At 39.9% G+C, this 25,279-nt stretch overlaps 1 protein-coding gene across 2 annotated transcripts in view; it reads right to left on the bottom strand.

Moving 5' to 3' along the window:
• Window positions 1-25,279, bottom strand: part of vps50 (VPS50 EARP/GARPII complex subunit) — a 112,379-nt gene that overhangs the window by 31,398 nt on the left and 55,702 nt on the right. Inside the window, exons 14-23 of one of the 2 annotated variants that reach the window (XM_044335478.1) lie at window positions 20,340-20,431; window positions 20,046-20,140; window positions 17,553-17,651; window positions 15,101-15,191; window positions 14,023-14,208; window positions 8,974-9,092; window positions 7,463-7,569; window positions 6,244-6,365; window positions 1,711-1,788; window positions 1,145-1,225 (exon numbers count right to left, since the gene is read on the bottom strand). In XM_044335478.1, the coding sequence (XP_044191413.1) occupies window positions 1,145-1,225; window positions 1,711-1,788; window positions 6,244-6,365; window positions 7,463-7,569; window positions 8,974-9,092; window positions 14,023-14,208; window positions 15,101-15,191; window positions 17,553-17,651; window positions 20,046-20,140; window positions 20,340-20,431 (1,070 nt within the window). The remainder of the gene's footprint in view (window positions 1-1,144; window positions 1,226-1,710; window positions 1,789-6,243; window positions 6,366-7,462; window positions 7,570-8,973; window positions 9,093-14,022; window positions 14,209-15,100; window positions 15,192-17,552; window positions 17,652-20,045; window positions 20,141-20,339; window positions 20,432-25,279) is intronic. The other variant, XM_044335477.1, reaches the window with a different exon arrangement.

Here is a 25,279-nt window from a genome sequence, read left to right on the forward strand (position 1 = left end):
AATACTCTGTCCTACCGCCTGGTCTGTGGTGTTTCGTGAACATACAGCTCCATACAGATAAAATTAGAGAGAATATTTGAAAAGAGACCGAAAGCCCCATAGGTTCTTAGAAAATGAAAGTAAAAATACAATTATTCAGGGTTTCACCATGGGAAAAGAATACATTTTCTTTTTCATTTTCAGAGCTGATGGAATATTGTAAGCCACAGTTTGTGGCATATGATAAAAATCTAATTTAACTATGCATACGCAATAATGGCCTCTTTATTTTTCTGATACAGCAGCTCTGGGCTTTAGACTTGTCTGATTTAAAGCGGAGCCAATGTTGTGAATAATGTCCACAACTGACATATGTAAATAACATACATCAATAACATGTTGATTCTGCGTATTCACATTTCAATTCAAGGCAGAGTGACTAAATATGAGTTCAGTGAGCCTTTCACTTACACTCCTACCCTAATTAGCCTCGAGGGACGCACTAAAAACAGGAATACAAGCCAAAAAAATCAACAGAATTTCATATTTTCCCCACAGGGGAGCACAATTTCAGTGGCACTGCAGTTTAAGGCCAGATTAAAAACAGGCCAACGAGGCTGTTGGATAAGGAGACAAATGAAAGTGAGAGATGAAACTCGCATCATCATGTAACAGAGGATGCAGACTGCGGAGAGATCCGGTATCAGACAAAAAAAAGAGTGGAGAGTGTGGACGGCACCAGACTAATTGTCACTTTGTAGTAAAGGGGTGGTGATTGAGAGCCCTAATGGAATAACACACACACACATCCATCGTGGTATGGTCACTTAAACACGGGGAGGTGTACATGTGTGAGTGACCACTGGCCAGATAATCACGACCTATAATGCATTTTGTGGCAACGCAGGCTGTGGGCTCTCTCAAAAATAAGACCACACATATGGTCAGGGTGGCTAAAGTAGATGGACAGAAAAAAAAAAAGACATAAAGAGGAGAGAGGCACATAAGGATAGAGGGGGATAGAGTAGAGAGTGCATGTTTGTGTCAGAAAATGAGACAAGCAGCCAATGAGGTAACGAATAATGGTGAAAGAGAAAAAAGGAGCAAGAGTAGAAGAGAAAGTGAGACGGAGAGTAGATGAGGAGAGGGAGAGTTACAGTCTTACCATGTCAATGAGACTCTCCTGGATCCGGTTCAGTGTGGTTCTCAGTCTGCTGCTGATAAGGCCCAGACCCGATGACTCATACTGTAGGATACACACACACATATACACACACAGTAAGTGTCTGCACAAGGCACAAACGCCTTCCTGTATAAGAAAACACACTTCAGCAGAGTGTGAAGGCACGCCACACACACACACACACACACACACACGGCAACATCTCACGTAGTCCGAGACAAGAGCATCTTTATTTTGTGCTTCAAGACGAATCCAATCCAAAAAAGGGAGGAACACACATCCAAATCACACATTCACACCGACTACAGTAGATGACAGATGAGTGGTAAAAGAGGAAGGTCGAGATGGGGAAGGCAAGTCAAACTCAACATCCAAATGCCTCTGAAATCGTTTTTAGATGCACTTGATGTCACTTGAGAAAGCAGGTCAGGCACACCTAAGGGCTTCAAATCACAACAGCAAAAGAGTTGACTAGGTATTTGGACTCACAAGGCGGGCATGGCCTTGTGTACTAGTCAGTATACTTCATCTACAACATCTACTCTTACCAAGCATGCAGGGCCCACCACCCTGGCAGGGCCCGCCTCTCTGCCACCATGAGCTGGCAAAGACGGGCTTGGGACAGGCTACGGATGACGGATGGACAGCAGAGAGGAAAAACAAGAAGCAAAATCTCAAATTAAAAAAAAAAATAAGATTGAGGAAGAAGTATTACAGAATTGGGGAAAGAAGCAAACTAACAGAATTAGATTAATGGAAAAAATGGCTGGAATTATTCTCGTACATGTCTACATTATTCTTGCCTCACACCAGGTGAGGTAAAGAAATATCCTGTAACCTCATTAACAGGGCACATGGGAGTTTCTTCTTTGACAGTTTCTTGTTGTTTAGTTTCATCTATCCATGCTTGAACATGAAATTGTTCTGAAACTGAGGAGGCACTGTGTGTCTCTCTCTGTTGTGACAACTGGCTGATGCACTTCCTCTAGCTCAATAATGTCCCAATTACATCTCAGATGTGAAAACTTATCGATGGTTGAGAATTAAGTATCATTTGTGTGTTTGTGCTTATCGTCTGGGTTTAAAAGACTCAAGCAGCAAAGAGCAACGAGTTCAAAGAGTTCCTCGAAAGTCAACATGATGTTAAAAAGCTTCCAAGTTGGATTGAAAATTTTTAGAAAGTTCCAAATTAGCTTTCCAAACCTCTGATATACAGTACTTTGGCAAGCCCTACATTTGGGCCTCTCTCATCATCTCAATGGAATTTTAGTTACATCAAGGAATCTCTGCTAATGTAATTATTAATTTCACAAAGTGACCAACCGCTGTCTCTTAGGTTATCGAAAATCATTTATGCAGTATGGTCCATTTAAAATGAGCTTTCATCTTGACATCAATTTAAAAAAGGGAAGGAGAGAATGAGACTAAAAGCAAGCACATCTCGACCTCTGTTGCTTTGATTTTTACCATCCTTTTAAAATCTATTTTCTGTCAGTACTCCAACTTTACAGAAATCCAATACTAAATTGCTGGAGCACCCCTTTAATTTCCTGGTTCTCTTTCTAAAGGATTTAATAGCCTTGCATTAGGTAGTCCCTCCAGGAATTTTTTTTGTGATGGTTGCCATCAAAAATGCTTGATTTTGCAGTGACTTTTTTCAAAAAACGTGATGCAATAAGCCAAGTTTTATGTGATTTTTTTTGCCGTAAAATTGTGGGAATTGGCAAAAATTGCGAGTCAAGGAAAAAACTTGTGATATTTTTTAAACTACTACCTAATGAAGAAAGACTAATATGTAATCACTTCCTATGATAATAAACAGAAATTGCTTTTTTAATATTCTGAACTTAAAGAATCATGGGCTCAAAATTACAAAAAATTCCTGAGTCATAAAAGTGACATAGCTTTACAAAACAGTCTGTGACCGCAATATAGGCTACATTTTCTGTAGAAATAAGTGATTTAAAGGCTTTTTAAATAATATTAATTCAGCGCATACTGTATGCGCAAAAACAAAGTGCAATCTCTTACAATTGTGAGAGAAGTGGAAGAGCCTTTCTAACTGTAAATGAGGAGTTATTTTTGATGATAAAGCAAGTTTTGTTTGGAAAGGCATACTTTGTGCAGTAATGCCTTCAGCAGAACTCCTGATGGACTTGTCACAATTGTCTTTCACTTTATGGACAATTTATGATTATAATGTGAAGAATTCTTGGGAATTTGCAAAACTGCAAGACCACACAAATATTAGAGATTGGTTGAATTTGCATTAATTATTGCCATTGCAAGATCGTGATTTCCTGGAGAGACTAATTAGAGGAGGAATTTGTAACTCAACCTATGAGCTAATGTGAATACCACTGAAAAACTCACATTATAGTCTTAACACCTATTTAACATTAACCTGAAAGATAGAATCCAATAGTGGGAGTTGGGTGGCTGCTCTGTATTGTTCAAAGGTGACTCTGTCGGTATAAACACTCTGGCTTGCATGTGCGCAAGATGAATAAAATCCGGTGTGGAGAACTGTCCGAGGGAGTCTGGAGTTGAGAATGAAAAATAACTATTTCTTGCATTACTGCACATTTTTCAGAGAGACCATCTACTCAAATGTCCTGATCTGCACTCTCTCTCTCTCTCTATCTCTCTCTGTGCAACTCCGTCTCAACACCTCTTTTCTTATTCATTGTTTTGGTAGTAAGCCTCTTTCCTCCCCTATTTCTGCAATTATACTGCAAAACAGAGTGATACAGTGCATACTCTCCCATTTTCATCTTCCCTTCACATCTCTCTCTCTGTCTTGCTCTCTTTTCCTCACTATAACCTCTTTCTGTCTCTTCCCAGAGTATGCATTTATGTGAAATATCCAAGTCTGTCTCACGGGGCGCAGCATTCCGTGATTTTAAAACATTCATCACTTTTCCAAAAGGATGTTTGTGAATCTCCCTCTCAGTCCCAGCAGTTGAAAGCCTGATTATTAATGGCAATGGAGAATCTGTGAGCACAGCACATAATGCATCTTTAGCATATGTGTGACAGTCACTAGTGCAGCTTGACTTGACAGGGCCAATATACACAGATAATGGAGTATTTACCCTTTTGAATATTAATGTCACCCATTACTCTTCAAGAGAAGTCAAGCAGCTCCATCTTGATTCCAGCAGTGTAAAGAGAGCAGTGCCTAGGTCAAAATACCAGCATATGTGCATAGTAATTTCCAGGAGCTGTTTAAAGATTCATGGGACATTAGCATTTTACTGGAGGTGCCTGAAATGGTTAATAAAATGACACTTAATGAGGACTAGAGGTTCAGTAGAAAAAAGGAACAAAGTGAGAGTTAAAGAGAGATGCAAAGAGATAGAGATTAGCATGAGAGTAGTGAGAAAAAAAAGAGGAGGAGAGACAGAAAAGCTATGCTATGTGAAAGGAGCAGAACATGGGAAGATTAAGGACATGGCACACAAGATGAAAAAGAATAAGAGACAGAAGGAGCAGCCTTGACTGAGAAAAATGGCATTTATATAAGAAAGAAACTTTAAAATAAGGGAGACAGTGATGCAGAGGATGAGTTATATGAATCAAGACAAGAAGATGGAGAGAATGTCATAAAAAAACAACAAAAAAAAAACACTTGGATACTGCAGATGGACCCACACTGGTGAGATTGAGACACGAGAAAAGACCCCCCCTGACAAGTTGTCTGCAACGGAGCGGCCCCCGCGGAGCGTTCATCCTCTTTATCTCTTCCACCTCGATGGGACAGAAGTCATTTTGTTGCTATCATTACCACCTCCCTGAGAGTGATGCTGACACAAAAGTCTGTTTTCTTTCTTAGGGAGTCACAGTATAAATGAAACAACAGTCTTAAGATGGAGTGGGGAGGGGGGTGGGGGCTAGGTTCGCAGACTGCAACCCTTTATTCAACTGGAATTTTTACTTTGACAGACAGCAGTGACAAAATAATGGAAGCGGTGGTTATTCCCGCCACACTGTATATCATCTAATAAACATACAAACATGAAAAAAAGAATCAATCTTTAGCACTAATAAATGTATGAAAATGGTATTGCAGCAACAAGATCCACAACCACAAAACTGCAGTAATTATAATGGGAAAAAGAACAAAAATTCAAGATTACTTGTGTGTAGTGACTCTAATCTAACAACACACTCTGGATATGATGTGCATGAAAACACCAGTGTCTTTTGTTGTCGATGTAAGCAGTCACATAGCCAGCATCTTGAAGCATATCAATGAATCAGGACACGCCATTGTTCTCATGGCGGGCGTCAGTGCATCTCAGTTCTCCACAAAAGCAGCAATTTTATTACATTTCCTTCCCAAATTGGAAAATAACAGTATTATAGTTTGACATCTTCATCATGCATCAAATTATGTGACACTACACAATGTGGCCAGTGTGTGTTGCACTCAAAGTTATAACTTCTGTCTAATTTACAGTATGGTGACAGTGGAAACAGTCACGTGTCTAAAAACTGACAGTTAAAGTCCCCCTCCACTCAAAGATGCAATGTCTTTGTCTTGTTGTTTCAGTCTGATGTATTTGCAGAGTTTGACACTAGAAGGTTTTTTTTGAGATTCGTCGAATGCAGAAAGAGGGAAGTTTCTCTGTGTTCACCGAAAATCTGAGCTGAGGGCGTGTATGTACGAGCGTGATCTGTGACATCACAACTAGTCCGGAGCCAATCCTGGTCCAGTATTCAACTTACACAAGTGTGATGTGGTAACTTGAAACCTCCAATGCACATACACTGAGAAAGGACTTTTCAGTGAAGTAGGAGACATCTTGTGTCCCGCGGTGAAACTTTTGAGATGAAAAATAATTAAATATTCTTAGATACTGGAATTTTTAATGAGGGGGAGAAGGAGTAGATTTCAAAGTGTGTTTTATATACATCTTAAAACATGTCCGGAGGGGATCTTTAACATTACAACAGTCACCAAAATTACCCAAAATGGATTCAGTTGTGGTTTTGCTGCAAATCCATCTTCAATTTACCAAATGTGTTTACCCTGCCAGTGTGTAATCAAACAGAAGAGTGACTCAGAAATACTGTACCATGTCATTGCGTCCAAAGAAGGTGTATACAGCATACAGGTAGTAGTCGAAGAGCTGGGACACACAGTGGATGACATCGAAGGCGATTGGCTTCAGAATGTTCATCATCTGCATGTACTTCCCTGTGTGGAGATAACACAAAAAGACATTAACAGTTACCAAAAGGTTGGGTTTGTTGGACAAACTTTTCACAATCCTGATTATACACAGTATCTATAGTAGGTATGAAATGGTGGGGACTGGGCAGAGCATGTTTTAAACCAGTTCTACAATTAATGAAATGGTTCTGTTATATAAATACATCTTGCAGGAGATTAAGAGTTAAACTACAATAAGTTAATCATGGTAGAACCATGTCCTTTAGGGAAGAACTTTAGCTAGAGCACATTGCATTTGCATACTCTTGAGGCCAAGGATTTAATTTACCAAGAAGGTAATAAAAGCAATAAGTACAGGAGTACAGGGGTGTAACAAGGTTACCATTGACTTAGAACTGATGAATGGAGGAGAAAAAAAAAAGAAATACACTCAATCTAGCTGGCTTTGCCTCTGAGACAGCACTATTTCTGTCACACTCATTTTTCACGCCATTTCTCTTGAATTCTACACCATAAACTCAGGGAAGAGCTTCAGAGACTGAATTAGAAGTGATTGCTTGGAATCAAACTTTCACTCAGTTTCCCACTTTAGTTTTTCCACATAGCTCTAAATCAATATTACCTATTGTGTGAAAAGAAAAGAACCATTATTTTATTTTGTACTGCATGTGCAAGAAAGTTTTGAAGTATGAACAGAAGGGGCAAACAGTTTTACTGAAAACACCCAATAATAACCAGAAATGATTTATTGTTTTAAATGTTAAGAAAGACAGCAGATTTGTGCCAGAGTTATTAAATGAATTCATATAGAAAAAGATTTACCTGGCCAAACGACAACACAGGAAAGATAACTGCCAAGTTTAATTCCTTTTCACACTTGGAAATCACATCATGACATCACAAAGACATGTAAGTACCTCTTTAGAAACGGAAGGTCAGAGCTCAGGGTGAAGGCTAACCATTATTACTGCAGCTCAGTCACACAGGTAGCCTTGAGCATGCCGATTCGAAATGAGCTGCCGGCTTAATTGGTGAAAAAATGGTAATCTGAGTAGGCCAGAGAGGACACCTGCTCTCAAGGAGAGGAAGTGGTCGATTGTTTATGTGTATGTAGGGCTTACCGACAAGGCGGATGACGTTGAGGGTGGTGTTGGTGAGGATTGGTGCGTTGGTCTTGTTAAGGTTGTAGTCTGACTTTTTCTTGCTTCTCATAGTCTCTCGGGACACGCTGATGTGCGCAGGAAGTAGGAGAAAAAGAAAGTAGGGCAAAGTCAGGAGTGAAAGAGAGACTATGTAGAGTAATACATGTTAACATCACTAATCCTCTGCAGTGATCGGGCAGGTTCAAATCCTTAGTGCAGGTCAAAGTCTAGTAATTGATCAATCAGAACCCATTACACAATGCAGCAGACACAGTTGGACCCCCATGGTAAAGTCTCTGAACTGGTGATCCTGGAGAACCAGACCCCTGACACTGATCACTGAACTATATTAGCCAGCAATCATTACACAGACTGTCTAATTTCTGGATGTGACTATGCGACCCATTCAATAATTAACCATTAGTGATCCCTGCTTATAAGAATAGGAAATTAGCATTTTAGTGGCTTTAGGCTAATGTCAGGTTAATACACACGGAGGGGGAATGACTAGGAAATGGGGTGAGAGTTAAGGCAAAATATCAGGCATGTCAGACCTGTGAAATATTGAGTCTCAAACACTGAGCACAAACATCACGATAGCATTAATAGGTCGTTGTTCATTACATGACAGGAAATGTTCATTATAACAATGCCTCTGTAATGAGGAGCTGCTAAATAAGTAATAGCATTGTATGTTTAGTTTCCTGTGCAAATCCGGTGAACAATGTTATATCAGCACACACTCATACACCCAACACTACTTTCTCAGCTATTCAGTGCACCGCCATCATGCTGCATCAAAAGCATCCAAATTCATGTGGTGATTTATGACACACACCACCAAGAACTAAATAATAGTAGTAATAATAATGATCACAGCTATGACGTGGAATAATGGCTCTTGCATACATTAAATGAACCATATGTTTCCTGGGCCCAAGCATTTTAATGATATTTCAATACACCCTGATAATAAAATAAACAAAAAAAAATCCCTCAATTACATTTAAATATTAAATGAAAATGAACCATTTTGCACAAAGAGAAGAGGAGTGCATGATTGCATCCCTATTTATTAAACTGCATGTAATCTTTTCACTAGTCACCAATTATAAAGGCGGAGGTGGGAAGAAAGAGAATTGTTCATGGTTAGACAAAATGTTTTATACAAGCTTTCTGCCTACTTAGCAGGGTTAGGAAGAGGTGAGCTAAAATTACTGTTGCTAAATGCATAGAAATCGCATAATGCATGATTTCACATCCGTTTAGAGCTTCCTTAAAATAAAGATTCAAGGAGTGATAATTTTATTTGGTCTCTTAATGTGAGTTGCTCCTTTTTTGTGTCCACGTTCACTGTCTTTCTTAGATTTAGAGATTGCTGGGAGTAGAAATGATGGACACCTGGACTGACCATGTCACTTCACTTGTCATCCCCTGAGCTGTTTGTTATCAGAGTGGTGCAGCATAAAACAATTTGACTTGGAACTGACCTCTTGAGGGGGGCATCACCCGTCTGCTCATCCACGTAGTCCTGCTTGAGTTCCTCAGGGACATCACTGTCACTGTCGTAATCCTGATACACACTCTTCTCCAGCTCGTCGGATTCATACTTGAAAAATGAATGTGTGAGGAAAAGACAAAGATCAGATGGAAGTCATGGAAAATAACAAACAAACGGAAAGAGCAAAGGTGAGGCACAGTAGAGATGAATAGAGTAAGAGGGATACAAACAAGTACAAATCAAATACAGTTATAACACACAGTGAAACTTTGTTGACACATCATCATTAGTTTCAGAATACAAGTGGGAAAAATTGGATGCCATGGGGAAATCGTATTGTTGCTGGTTATCAGATAACATGGTTAATTAAAACATGCCTGAGGGTTTTTGAAAACAACACAACACAAACCAGCTACTCAAAGAGAAAAAGGTGTAAAACCAAATTGTGTTGAAGGGCTGTGATTAAATTATCTAAAAGTCTATTGAAAACAAAGTATAATGTTTCCGGTTCTGCCAAGATCAGAGATGGCAGCCTAGAACGCAGTCTCCTCTGACAGAATTTTAAAATATCCTGCTAAATGGTGAATAAACCCCACTTAGTATGGAAAGCAGTCAAATAGCGAGTTAACAATGGAAACGAGAGAAAAAAGTAAGAAAAATACAACTGAATTAAACGTGAATGATGAAGAGCCACTAAGTGCAGAAGCCAATGCTCACAGGAAAGAAAACCAAAGGTTAACTTGCAGAAGAACCACCAGTTGGATCATATCAAAGACAAGCTCAACAAGACAAACAAGAGAATCAGGGAAGCAGAAGACTGCATTGATGCGGTTGAGAGAGAGGATCATGCAGGAGAGCCGACATCAGAGAAAAACTCCAGGTTTACAGAAGACAATCCTCCCCATTAAAAACAAGATGAAAACAACTCGAATGAAAACCCACACATAAGGTAACATATTAAATCCTGAAAAATCTATAATTTTGATTACTCATAATAAAACACACCTTTATACAGGAGAAATTAACAATGAACAATGATTTTCACACCTGCCTTGTTTAATTCAGTTGAACTGAACCCTGGAGTGTTTACCCCACTGGTGTGATTCATTTGAGCAGGTGTGAACACAGCAATCACACTCAGATGCGGACCAAAACAACTTGGACCATGATCTTGTATGGTATAAACATGATCTGACCTAGATTCGAACAAACTGCAGGAGGCATTGCACATTTTTTGGATTAAACCAGCTCCTGTAGGCAGCTGCACTGTGGGTAGATGGGTGAGGCTGTAACCCCCATCAGGAGCGGCACATCAGGTGTTGCCACCAAACTGTTAATTGATTTCATCAATTTTTTGTTTATTGTTTTTAAATGTGCCCTCAACCTCCGTCTGGATGCGGTAGTGAAACATGGTTTAATGTTATATTCAAGACATGTGATTGTGTGTTTGTATGAACTGGAGGAGAGACAAAGCTCACTTTCTCCACAACACAGTCTCTTTCCCTCTTGGCTGGGACGTGCCAGCAATGGGGGGTTAGGGGGCAAGGAAACCTCCTTCAGCACACTGTGGAACAGGGCAGGTGGGGCTGGTGAATGCGGAACGTCTAGCTCCATCACCAGCGGGGATGGGACAAGTTGTTGGACAAGTTTGCCAGGTTGAGCCACCTGGCTCTTTCCTGCAGCACCAACAACCCCATGAATTGCCCATGGACTGGAACGCACAGCGCTGCACATGGAAGAAAATGTCTATAATCACCTGGATTTCCTCCCACACAACAGGGTGCAGCCTTGTCGCCACCTAGTACTATGTCACAAGCATGGAAGACACATTAAGCGCACTGACCGCCAAAGCTGTCACTCTGTAGGCCCTATCAGTCATGGCAGACTGGAAGTGGTCTCCTTTCGTTGGCAGTGTGGGGTTCCTGGAGGATTCCATTGCTTCTCCTATGCCCTCAAACTCCAGGAAAGAAGCCCCTTGAATGGGGTTCGCGAGTTTGCACGTCCTGGATAGCCATGCTGGGGACGGGCAAATCTGGTGTGCTCTCGTCCCCATCCCGAGAGGCAGACTCAGCTCCAGGCTTTGCAGCCTGAGTGGGAGTGACGGACAACTCGTCCAAAACATCCTCCTCTGATATGAGGAGGTCCGAGGTATCCTCATCGTCGTCCTTGTAATTCAGCTCCGACACGTCTTCCAAAGGCAGTGGCGCCACGGCTAGGTCCAACTGTGAGCCCCAGCTAGTGCTAGCACATGGCCCAGTGTCCATGTCCTTCCCCTCCCTGTCCCTGTCGTCAACCAGCAGGTCACCAAGAGACAAGTAAGGGTCATTACCTGACAAGCTAGCTTTACATACTAGCTGTTGTCGAAGAGTCTTGACGGTGAAGCAGGCACAGTGCCTGCATGAACTGGGGGCTTTGATGGCCCGCCGGGAATGTTCCAGCCCAAGCAGACCTTACTGTGGCATTTTTTTTATCACCCGCCTTATGAAGGCATGCTATGATTATGGTAATCCTCAGTGTAAGAGAAACTGTGTCTGTCAAGCCATGAACCATTACCATGTTTTTTGGGAATGTCAAAACATACAGGATTACTGGAAAGAAATACATAAGGCAATACAGACCATCTTTAATACACATCTACCATTAGATTTCAAAGCCATATATTTAGGCTATATCTCTCCAGAAGCAAAAGGTATTGGTAAATATTTAATGGGTATATTGCTTGCAGCAGGGAAAAAGGCTCTGACCAAAAGATGAATGATGCATGTTGGACCTAGATTAAATAACTGGATAGATGTGACAATGGAGATTTACATGATGGGAAAGGTTATTTTCTCTTTAAACGTGAAGACGGACATCTTAATACAACACTGGGAAAAATGGGTGCAATATGTCAAACCTCTGAGACCTGATTTTGTTAAGATAATTAATTAAAGGAACATCCATAATTTATTTATTTTTTCCTCACTGTATTCTCTTTGTGTCTAGATATCTCACTATAACATGTATGCAACTGTGTGAAGCCAAAGAACTTTCATTTATTTTATTTTGTTGCCCTTTACCTCTCCCTCTCTGGATGTATATAGTTATATCTCTTTTTTCATAGCTATCCCGTGAAAATGAAAAGAAATAGACTATGAGTCAATCTAAATAAAAATAAGGCTGAGAGACTATATATTTGGTACACAATACTTTCTTACTCCTTTTTTTTTAAAATTCTAGGCTTTGAAAATGTATCTCATTTGTTTACCATTGCTTGTATATCCATTTGCATTGTCTGTGGATGTAATAACAATTCACTTTGAGATTAAAAAACAAAAACAAACAAAAAAACAAAAAAGTGAAACATATTCATATTTCAGCCATGAACCATGAAACGACAGCAGAAAATTCATTCACCTCCCAGAAGAGAGTTCAGTTAAAGCATTCTTGAAATAACACATTTTCTTTGTCCTTAACAGCAAGCTCAGTCAACACAGCAGCCATAAAGAAAGGATTACATGCCTAAGAACAAGGCAAGCTAGGGCTTCTGTTAGTCTGATATATTAGATTAGTGCAATATCGCTTTTGATGTTGAGCCTGAAAAGAAAATATATCGATATAAAAAAGTGGGTGATGTGTCAGGTCACCTGTGTAATGTCTTCTTTTCATTCTTGAAGAGGAATACTGTTTTGTTCACAAGGAACAACTGATTTTCTACCTTATGTCAGACATATGTGGAGCACATGTACAGTATGTAACATCCACAATACCAGGCAATATTCTCTGGATCTCTGTGGCAATGATGTAGATATCTGGTGGAACCTTATAGAAACTATGTAAATAACAATAATAAAGTTTATTTAGCTAGCGCTTATCAAAACCAAAGATTACAAACTTCTGTACAAATACAAAATGAAAAAGAAACTGAAAAATATAATAAACATTTTTCTGTCTTGTGGTGTAATTTCAGTTCAATGTTGTCGTACCTAGCTGGCCAAATTGGTGGATCCTCTCACGTATGTGCGACTCAAATCCAGTAAACTCAAATCCTATAGTGCTACAGTGGCAGCACGGCTAGCTAAGACCAAAAAGACAGGTTGAGGCCTGTCTTGTTTGTACTCCAATTGCCTCGTAGTGCCAACCAAAGCTATATCTATACTGCAATGAGAACTTGTGTGTGTGATAACAGACAACATTTGAAATTTACCTCAAGGAATAAGGGGGCTACTGAATTAAGACTAGCTAGCTGCTAACAACACCTTGCTAATGCACATACTGTAGGATGTTCTTTGATTCTCCTGCTGATTTCCAGCCACATAATAGTAGCTGCTATTTAATATAATGGTACATGCAATGCCTATTGTGTTTTCATATTTGTCAGGCAAGCATACAGTAAGTGCTTGCTTTGAGTTGGAGGACATGATCAAGTTAGGAGAAGATTTCTCCTCTCTGTCACTTATGTATAGTGCCAAAGTGGCAGGCCTAGTAGTTCTACTGGACAACATAGACTGCCAACAAAACCTAATGCCGTTATCTGCAAAATGTTTCTTTTGAGGAAGAGTGCTGCCTATTTATATTTAACAAGGATTACATAAATACATTCTCGAGTTTATTATTTGTTTTGCCGCTGGATCAACCCACGGATTTCATTTGCTATTTAACAGCTTATATCACATGCTGACAATGCATCAAAGTGATAATAATTATAGCAGGTTCTGTATTGCTGGCCCTGCATGTTATTAAAAGTTTGTTATGGCCCTGTTGATGGTAGCTTGAAGGCTGATGTAAACCACTTAATGACCAACAGTGCTTATGTCCCATTCAATTACCTTGTCTCTATATTAAGTTGTTTGGTGCTGTACCTCAACAGGTAGCCTTGTTAATTATGGCAAACAACAACTTGACTGAATCGGTGGATATGATCTGTAGCTGGATGATAGACAATATGATTGATATAGTACTAATTAATAATTCATCTTGTTCATCTTGCAACCTTTTGACTGATTGGGTAATGTACGTTTTCACAATGATACTGAAATTGACATCCCTTGGTGCTTACCCCGTTAGATGCAAGCACATCCTCTGTCTCCTCTTCTTTGTGCTCAATGTGCATTTCAAAGGGGTTTCCCTCCTGAAGATACTGCTGGAAGAGAGACACCTCCTCCTGGGCCTGGCTGGTCGATGTCACAGCCTGTCTGCTCGGGGAAACGGACGGGGAGCGGCACTGGCCCATGAACTTAAACTCCTGGATAGGGAAGATGGGATAACAGAAACACTTTTAGAGGGACAACAGATATATACTCGTATTTGACAAAGATGAGACAAATAAGAAAGGAAATTATGGAAAGAAGTTTTGTATTTAATATATAGTGATTCAATAATAGAATCATTTTGAAACTTGAGCATTTTAGATTTTGATGCACCTTTTGGCATTCAAAAAAACAAGCTTTAACCTTTTTGTAACATCTGTACATTGCCTGTTTACTATACAGTAATATACACATGCAAAATTTTCACACCAGTGGGTTTATTCTGAAGATTCTTTGACATGTGTGTTTGTTGCAAAATGTGCCCGAGCAAGACGGGTACAAAGGGAAAAAAAGGATGTAGAAAAATGAAAAAAAAGCAGACTTTGAATGAACTCCATTTATCTTTTTGACATTTCTTTCTTTCCATTTATCATTTCTGCTTCTATGTGAAGCGAAGTGAACATGTTGTAGCTTTTCTTTGAGTTGGTTATAGTATATATTCATGAGATAACGGCTTTGTTTTGGTGATGCTGTACATGATCTACATCGGGCTCTGATATTCAAGGTTTATTTTTTATCTGTTGCTCATGAGTGTGGGAAATAAAATGATCTTACATACACGTCACAAGGGACAACATCCTTTTTATGTTCATCTGTGTTATATAATGTGCAGTGAACTTTACTGCTCCTATGCTGAAACACAAGCTGGCACACTTGCACACACACACATATACAATACACACACAGAAAGCGTTGAGTTGGATCCCCTGTGTTTCATATCCTTATGAAAATTTCACAGTGGTGGGGGTGTGTGATGAGTGACAGTGTAGAATAAATGAATGCAACTGTGCTTCACTTTCTCGCCTCAATGATGTGATTCATACTCACATGAAGCTGAGCGATGTTAAAGTTAGACTTGACTGGACAAAGTTCCCACGTCTCATTTTCCAGAAACATTCTCAGCTCTTCCAGTCGTGCCCTGAGGGATTGTGAAGAGAAAAAAAAAAAGGAATGAGAATGCAGTAGAAAAATATGAGAAGTGACAAAGAAGAAGAAGAAGTCAACATCTGTCCATTAGTGAACTCATGACATTTCATACATTCCAGCAGCTCCTGTGTTCTGAGGGTCCAGATCAAACTGATACAAACACAGCCTGCAAAGGTCACTGATGCGCAGTGAAAAGGAAGACGTGTGTGTGTGCGGTGTGAGTAGGTGTGTGTAACGTGTTTCCATGTTAACTGTGATCACAGCTCAAGACAGCCACCGTGGTGTTCACCTGCTACTGTAGGTCAACATCAGGTCTCTCGGTGTGAAATGTCAGCGCGGTGTTGACTTCAAACACTTCGGCATCCCTTGCTACTTAAAGTTGTTTGAAGTACAAGGAAGTGATAGAGCATGGGGGCGAGAGAAAGGGAAGCCTCGTGGCACAGTAGTAATGAAGCAGTATCAGTTGCATTTTAACTCTTTTCCACTTCAACATTGCATGCTCACTGAACTGACTACTAACTAATGAGTCCATTTTGCAAACACTCGCTCCATTCGCCTACAGTTATATTCCTCAAATCTAATGAATTCAGAATTAAAAGGACATTTAAACATTTCAATCACGCAAAGAAAATGAGTTTGGGGGAAAAAAAAAAAAAAAAAACAGAGATTACCAACGGCGGATATTTATCATGTGTGAACCCTGACAATGTCATCCTGTCCTTTTGTACCCGCGGGCCAGCGATACACCCTTCCTGATGACTGGGTGTATTACTGCAGGCAGCTGACAGACGAATGCAGGCATCAGGCAGTCAAAGTTCACTGATGGGTAATCTCTTTGGGAATGACACCCGGCTGGAAAATGAATCAACCCTAATGTAAAGATGATGCACTCTGGATGCCTTCTGGCCAACAGTGGACATGTGTGCGCGTTTGTGCATGCACAGAGGTAATGCGCCTTCACATTGCTGTCAGGTATGTTAAGAAGTGCTGGGTTGAGTAAAGATTTGATCACAGATGGTCTGGTGAGCAAACCAGTCTCTCTTTTTTTCTTCTTCTTCTTCTCTCTCTGCACAGGTCTGTCACCTCTTACTCTCTTTATTTCCCAGTTCTGATTACAATTTAATCTTTTTTAAACCTCCCTCATCACAGCTAATCCAAGCATGTATCCCATCATGCCTGTGTGTCTCCCTCATTTCCCTCATTTGTCTTTTTCTGTCATAATAATAGAGTTTATTAGCATTCTGATATTTGAACATCCTATAAATGACTCTTGACAGGTAATCACAACACTGATTAATGCAAATCATCTCTGATGATGTGGTGCTTTCTGTGTGAAAGCGTACATATTCATGTGTGTGTGGGGGGGGCTATGTAATCAAGATGTAAATGGGCTTCCAGCTAGTGCTGCCCCCTAATAGTCGACCAAACTGGTTGGTAGGTCACAGGGAAAAAAAACAAAACAAGACTAGGTCAAAACCTAGTATATGGCTGGACCTTGTATGAAATGTAGAGGGCTTTTGATTAATAACGACAGATACACAAAGTGGCGACATGTGGCGACACCTGGCCTCACACTCTGCCTTATACTATGTCAGGTAGGAAATCATCAAAAGTGTGGGACCATTTTGAGCATATGAAGGACGACCCCAAGAAGGTGATATGCAAACTCTGCATGCAACGATTCACCTGTCATTTGTCGAACTCAAATATGACTTATCATTTGACACATGTAAGTAGTCTAACGTTAGCCGCCTAGCATGGCTGCTCTAGATAGCCTAGATAGTTTTATGGGTTGGCCCTGGATGTTCTGACACATTCAGAATCATTACTGCTTTTGCTGTTAGCATTTCGTTAACAGGCAGCTTGCTTCATGTGCTTGTAAAATTTGTATTTCAAAGGAGCATTATTATGGTTTCTCTGTAATTTAGCACAGTGTTAACAATGTTACTAGTTCTTTCTCAGCCCTGGAGCTCAAATCATTTTCTGATGCCCCCAAAATATATATTTAAATAATTGAATTATTATCATAAATGTGCAATGACTAGTCGACTAATGGCTTGAACTAGTGACTATTAATCGACTAGGAAAATCTTTAGCCGCTGGCAGCTCTACTTCCAGCTCAGTGAGTATTAACATGTAATTACATGTCTACTCCATAGAGGGTTACACTGGGAATAAAGGGCGTTTGAGGCAGCCAATAGTTGTGATTGTGTGTAAAGGTTTCTGTCAAGCACTGATAACCTGCTGATCAAGAATCAGTTTCATCTACCCTCTATTTATGTTCATCTTTTATGAACAGGAATGATGTCTATTGTAATTGTCACATAGTAATAATCCAGTAAAAGCATCTCACCTGTGATAGTTTTTAAAGTAGTTGATACTCTGCCGTTTGATAGACTCCTGCAGGACCTCCGACTTACTGCCGCAGAATTCCTCACCCACCTGCATCAACCTGGAAGAGACAGTTGAAGAGTGAGGGAAAAAATGATGGCAGAGACAACAATTGAGAAAGAAGGTAAGAGGGGAGAAAGGAGTGAGTGGCAATTTGTTGAGATAAATGGGTCAAGCAAAGAGGAGAGAATAAAAGAAAATATAAATATATCCAATTAGCTCACACTGATAAAATAAATCCCCTGGTTCAAGACATGGTCCTTATGAACCGAGAGGTATTTCGATGAATGTGGCCTTGAAAGCTCCGGTAACCAAAACCCCTTTGTCACTGACAGAGGGATTGAATCACTTGGGCAGTTATCTGATAGAGCATGTAGCGAGAAGACCCAGTGTAAGGAGAACAAGTGGACTCAGTGATAGCTGCCAATTCAACTTTTAAGGCTACCTTTTGGTGACAGTACTTGATAATGACTTAATTTACAGTGTACAAAGTGATGACTTAACCTATGTAGTGTGTGCTTTTCAAATACCATCTTTCATATGTATCTTTTTCTGAGTCATAAAAATGTGAAAGTGATTTTAAAGTTTTTAATATTATTTTATCATTGAATGAACCAAAAAAAAAAAATCTTTAGTTATATATCAAAAAGATTCCTTTAGCCTCCAACCCTCTAGAGACCATTGAGTGTGTGGGTGTGTGCCAGGCTGACAGCTGAGCCAGCAGGGGCACAAAGACACGATGTAAACAGACGTGCTCTGGTAACAGGAACTTGCCAGTAAGGGACAGACAGTGCAGTGTTGGAAGTATTGCTGAGCAGAAAAGAACCACACAATTCTGCATCTTAAGAAACTGATCTAAAGTGACTCACCTTGACATTTGTAGGGGAGGTTTTAAGCTATTCAACCTGCTACTGTTGCCAAGCCAACCTGCTATTTCTCTATATAAAAAGACACTGTCTGTCTTCAGTGTGTACACAAATAACTGCTGTCACCTAGACTGGTATTTGGACAGACAGAGTGGCTTAGAAGACCAAAAAAAAACATTGAATGTATTTATCTCTCTTTTGGGGTATTTATTTGGGTCAACCACAAGTTGACAGAAAATAAATCTGTTTGGTAAATTTGAGGTCCCATGATCCAAATACACTCACCAAGCACTTTATTAGAAACACCATACTAATACTGGGTAGGGCCTCCCTTTGCTTTCAAAACAATCTCAATTCTTCGTGGCATGGATTCCACAAGATGTTGGAAACATTCCTTTGAGATTCTGGTCTATGTTGAAATAATTTCATCACATGATTTCTGCAGATTCGTCAGCTGCACATTCATGCTGCTAATCTCCCATTCTACCACATCCCAAAGGTACTCTAGTGGATTCAGATATGATGACTGAGGAGGCGATTGAAGTACACTGAACTCATTGTCATGTTCATGAAACCAGTTTGAGATGACTTTTGCTTTGACATTAAAATAAATTGTGGCCCTAAAGGGATGCACATAGTCAGCAACAATACTCAGACAGGCTGTGGCATCCAAACAATGATTGATTGGTATTAAGGGGCCCAAAGTGTGCCAAGAAAACATTCCCCACACCATTAAATGTCTAACAGCAGTCTGGACTGTTGACACAAGGCAGTTTGGGTCCACAGATTCATGTTGTTGATGTCAAATTCTGACCCTACCATCTGCATGTCTCAGCAGAAATCGAGATTCATCAGACCAGGCTACGTTTTTCCAGTCTTCAACTGTCCAGTGTGCCCACTGCAGCCTCATATTTCTGTTCTTGGCTGACAGGAGTGGAACCTGCCATGGTCTTCTGCTGTTGTAGCGCATCCACCTCAAGGTTCGACGTGCTGTGCATTCTGAGATGCTTTTCTGCTCACCACAGCTATAAAGAGTGGTTATCTGAATTACCGCAGCCTTTCCGTCAGCTAGAACCCATCTGGCCTCTCTCATCAACGAGGCGTTTTCCGTCCGCAGAACTGCCACTCACTGGATGTTTTTCATTTTTCGTACCATTCTGAGTAAACTCTAGAGACCGTTGTGTGTGAAATCCCAGGAGATAAGCATCGAAGTCACTGATTTCATATTTTTCCCCATTCTGATGTTTGATGTGAATATTAACTGAAGTGCCTCACCTGTACCTGCATGATTTTATGCATTGCACTGTTAATATAATCAGAATGTATGGTTTAAATGGGTGCGGACATAATGACGATATAACTTCAGTTTAGAAATGCATGTAAACTAAGTCATTGAGAACAGTGAGCCAGTTAGTGGGTGATAAATGAGTACTGTGAGAAACTAAAGAGCAAAAAAAGAGAGACTGCATGTGAAAGTAGATCAACCTTAAAAAGAGACAAAACGACAAGAAGGAGACAGAGACAGCCATATAATGAAGACCAATTAGTGGAAACAAGGATGAGCTGGCTGCTCTGGCCCTGCAGTATACCTGCTGATGACATCCAGCACCACTATGAAGTCGTCGTACTTGAAGTTAGACATGTCTGTCCCCAAGATGTACGCCTTCACTTTCAACTGGACATCCTGAGGGGAGTAATGAGAGGGACAGGGTGATTTGTGGGAGGAGAATTTATGATTGAGCAACTGTGAGTCAAGCAGAAATCTGAGGGCAAAGAAATGAAAAGAAAAAACTAGGAGAGGAAAGGGAGGGGGGAAAAAAACGTTTCAGACAACTGAAAGAGGGAAAGACGGAGAAACAGCAAAGCAGACTCTTCCATCCAACCTGCCAGATCCGTGTCAGTCCATGCTCCAGTTTCTTCTTCACATAGCTGCGGTCCACTCCCAACTCATCAGACTCTGCTGCCACTGCACCATCTGTGGGTATTGAACCAAGACATAGAGGCAGATTAAAAAACTAATAAAGAAACTGATAAAATTCTGTTTCTTCCTAACCATTTCATGTATCTGTTGTTTGGCCGTGTGCTTTCAACACAACTGGAAGGAATTCATTTACCTATTTCAATGGGCAAAAAATGGCGGCAAGAGCAGATACAGAGCAGAATCCATACAAAAGTAAGAAAAAAAAGACTTATTACAGTTGATGAAGAAGCAGATGAAAAATATTCATTTGATAATGGTGAAATATAATTCCTCTTGTGCATTCTACCATGAACAGGAACGTGCTCTTGTTGATCTGCAAATCTGACATGTTGTCATGTTTGACATGTCCTTTATTATAAGTTTGACCATGGATGGAGACAGCTAAGCTGTGAGATCCTCTGTACAGAAGCAGTTGTCAATCAGCATCTGACAGGAGCAAACAACACACAGTCAACCTAAGACTGACAGCAACCTAGAACCCAGTAAGACAATACTGAATGACAGCTGAATAAGGTGTCGGTGTCCCGTTTACTGTTGGTAGTCGAACAATGAAACCATTTTCTTCAGTGACCTTCATTCCTCCTCTAACATCAGCTCACTATCCTCACTTTTGTGGGTTTTTTTTATTTTCAAACCGCTCAGATAGAATACCATGTGGTGCAGACACTGCAGAGGCTACAATATCATAGTTGCTGCAGTCCTTCCTTTTGGCAGAAAATTGCTTCAATCTATCTCAAGCTGCTTACCTTGTTTGAAGCAGAGCTCTAGGAAAGCTGGCAGCACTGTGCCTGTAAGTCACCAGGCAGGGAGATGACAACCCACGTTAAATTTAATGTATCGGAAAGACAGGACAATTAATCTAAAATCTATCCGGAATCATTATATTATTTAATTTTCCCTTGTTCATTTTCCAATCATTTTACTATTGAAAATTACTGACAGGGGGAAAAAAAACCTGAACTCTTGTACATTGTGTTGCTTATTACATTCACATTGTTATTACATTAACGGTAGTTATTATATGATTGGCGTCTACAGGGTCAGCTGCAGATATACTCCTGTTAGGGATTTAGTGTCTCAAAGATGTTTTGGCAGGACAGATGCTTGTAGACACAAGAGCTTACATCCTGGTTACAGAAAGGAAGGCCTCCCTACCCACTGCACTACCCTGATAACCAACTCATTCCCAACGCAGGAGAGAAACAAATCACCGGTTACAGTCCTAGAGACAAAAGCAGATGTATGTATGTACCAATCACTATCAGGAGAACAGATTAATGATGAGGAAGATTTCCAAGGGGTAGAGGTACAGTAAGCAAAGACAGATGTGTCACTGACAGAACATGTGTGGTGATTATTGTGTTTTGAGACCACACACACTGTTCATTAACTAATAAAGTACTGATGGTTGGATACATCTTTAAGATGAGAAAGGCATTAATCATGAGTAGTTTTTTCTCCTTCTGAAGTGGGCCTTTCAAACATCTGAAAGGCCACAAACGTTCACATGCAAACACATAATTTCATCCCACTTGACATCTCCAAGCTGTAATCAAAACAGCAACTGTGCTTTGAACCTACTGAACCTGAGCAAGAGGATAGATATCAGGTAAAGTGTTCACATACTTTATATGCTTTCAAAAATAAAAATAACACACAGCATAACAAAACTGCATATCAAAAAAAAAAGAAAAGTGTTAGGTCCTCTTTGACTTGAGCATCAGTGGCAGTCTGGGTGTTTTCATATGACACATTACATAAATATAAGGACAGAAAGAAAGAAGGGAAGAGAGAGAAAGCAGAGAGGCAGTAGAGGCAAACCTTCACAAGCAAGATGTATGAGTACAGACAGGTAGACAGAGTCAGGTCATTTTTATTGAGCTGAAAACAAAGAAACCAATTGACACAAGTTTGAAATTTTGAAGAACACAAGTAAAAGACTTCCGACATCATGCTCAGTGGGGATCGGTGAACCTGGATTAATCAAAACTCTTGAGAAACCTCTCAAGAGTCTGTGAGGATGTTCCTTTACAGTGACAGAAACAAAAAAATAATACATCTATCTCCATGATGTTCTTGACATATAAAAAACCACTCAGGCTGCACAAATGTCTCGCTAACTCCGTGCATTATCAATTAATATATCTGTGTTGAATCACATTCTAAACAGTGATAAATCAATCACCACTTAACTATTACCATCCCTAGTAGCTGATCACCTCTCTGATGAACAAAGTGGAAGAATTGCCCTCCCAAGGTTTTCACACCCCTCTTCACATTTACTGTTCCTCACATAGTACTTTTTCCATCACTTTGCTTGCAGACCATCGCTTTCCCCGCAGGACCAGCCTAAATCAAACTCTGAGGCATACAATTAACAGCAGACAGGAACTGCTCAGCCTTACTGTGGATTCTGACAGAAGGCTCAATACACCAAAAGAGAGACAAAAATACTCGAAAGGAATTCATGTCAAGTTTTATCTGTTGCGATAGCTCGCTCGGAACAATGGCTTTCCCTTAAACATCATTAATGGAGAAGTCCGTGCCTAAGCTTGTCCACTGCTGAAACATCCCGGTAAGGAAACCAGTTAAACCTGTTATCAAATTATACTCAACCCTTTTTTTTTCTTAAAACAAGTGAAAAAAACAAATGAGCTTGTTTTAGGAATTTTCCAGAATTAAGTTTAATTTTCTTTTGTTTTCTTTCATTATCTACATCTGTCACTAACACTCATCCAGTCTTTTTGTTATAAATAAAAACCTTAAAGGCTGGATATAAGCTTAGTTTCCAACGGTTAAGTCAGTGCATTGAACAGTAAATCTTACGTGATGTACCGTATCATGAACTGACTGTATTGTTACACAATTAATGAAATGTAGTAGAAATCATTTAGTCATATTGGTTCAAATGTCAAGTATTTCTTATCCCAAGGGAGATAAGGGGGGTGGGGGGGGGGGCCTTTCCTGTTAGCAAAAATGGAAAATGGCCATTTTGGGAACCAAACTGGCAAGAATGTTTGGCAGACAAGGAGATATCACTTTCAGAACAGCAGATCAAATTTAAATTCAGTCTAGCAAAACGAACTTTGCACCCGGCTATCATGAACACTAACCTTCTGCTCCCATCAGCTGATTAGAATCACCACACTGAGAAGTACATAGGACAAGGATAAGTGACACTCCTCACGCTTTTATATGAAACGTACTGTTATTGTGCATCTCAGATTCATACCTTCACTGACTGCCTGCTCATGATGCATTTTAAATTCAAGCCATCACCATCTCTTCATATTACCTGCACAGCCACTAATGTTGAGTTAGAGATATTACTACAGTAGTTATGATTTATAATAACGGCATTTTGGCAGTGTTTTATAAAGTATGTTTGGGAATTACAATGAATGTGACAGTTTTTACAAACACTGCCCTATTTGTTATAGTCATTAGTAAGAACAGAAGAATTTAAAACAATTGCGTCACTCACTAAAAGACAAAAGAGCAGAGGCCTTGGGAAACATCGTGACATGGCAACTTGACATATCTGGGTTTCATTTAATGAGCACAAGGACAGGAGTGGGAGTGACGGGATGTGAGGAAGAGAGAGCAAAAAATTTGGAGAAGAGAAAGTCAATGTGAGTTGTGAAAGCTGAGAGCCATGACATAGTAGGTGAGACAGAAGAGACCGTGACTGTTTAACTGATGACTGAAAAAGTTGGGAACTATGGGTGTGCCAGAGAGAGTGAGGCTGTAAGAACAGAAAAAGACAAACGAACAGGTATTAAATGCAATATACTGCAGGATGACACATCTGTTTAATACTGCAGTATTAACTAATATTTTTAAAAAGTGTGATATAATTAAAAATGAGAATTGCCTTATTTGCAAAAACCTGGAAATTAAGTAAACCCTACCAAATACTCCAGTAAATACCAGTTTATACAAGCTGTTCATGAAGATGTTTTTAAGAGGCAATGAGTCACATCCTTATCTTAATACTCCCAACAGATATTATCTGGTCAGGCTTAACTGGTATTTAATAAACATTTTTCCAGACAACAATCTCATAGTGACAAATGAGCTCATAAGATGAAGTTTGCCATTTGGAGGTTTCTATTGAAGGCAGGTCGACATTTATATTCAAGGGCTCTAATGGAATATCTTTGCATGATTTACAGTTCAAAAAACTCCTTATTTATCTTATACTGGTTGTTTATGCAGCCCCTCAGTTCAGCCTCTGTCTAAAACAGGCCGTTTCAGCTCCTGTCTCTTTAAGGCGCCCCCTACCAACGAGCCCAGTCTGTTCTGGTTGTTTAGCTCCTAGAAGCTGCGTCTTGGCTGACGTCCGGTGGCTCCAGATGCTACGTCAACAATCAGTAGTAGAAGGATTTCACTTCTTTTTTTTTGTTCTTTACTCAAAATGGAAACTTCTCAAATATATCTGTACATGTTCGAGCACAAATCCAATACAAAATATCCGAGTGGACAACATGAACAGCCCGTTGAACAACCTTAGCAAATACCTTAGCAACAAATGCTGTGGAACGGCCGCTTTTTGCTAGTGTGTGCAAACAATCTGACGTCAGTTTGATGGGGAAACAGAGTTAACTTTGCAAACGGAGCATTCAGATCAAGCTGAAGCCTGTGCTTTTGACATTTTTTCACAAGTTCACCTCAAGTTTTGGAACTTGAACATGTTTAACATAGACCTCCAACATTATAACAGTATATAAATAACAGAAAACCACAAAAAGATGTTATGTCCCCCTTAAAGAAAACCCATCGGGGCCTTTAAATTGGTTTTCTCAATTACATATGTGAATTTTTTATTCTATTTAACAAAGC

The sequence above is a fragment of the Thunnus albacares genome, chromosome 19, assembly GCF_914725855.1.
Source record: "Thunnus albacares chromosome 19, fThuAlb1.1, whole genome shotgun sequence".
In the NCBI taxonomy this organism is placed as follows: Eukaryota; Metazoa; Chordata; class Actinopteri; order Scombriformes; family Scombridae; genus Thunnus; species Thunnus albacares.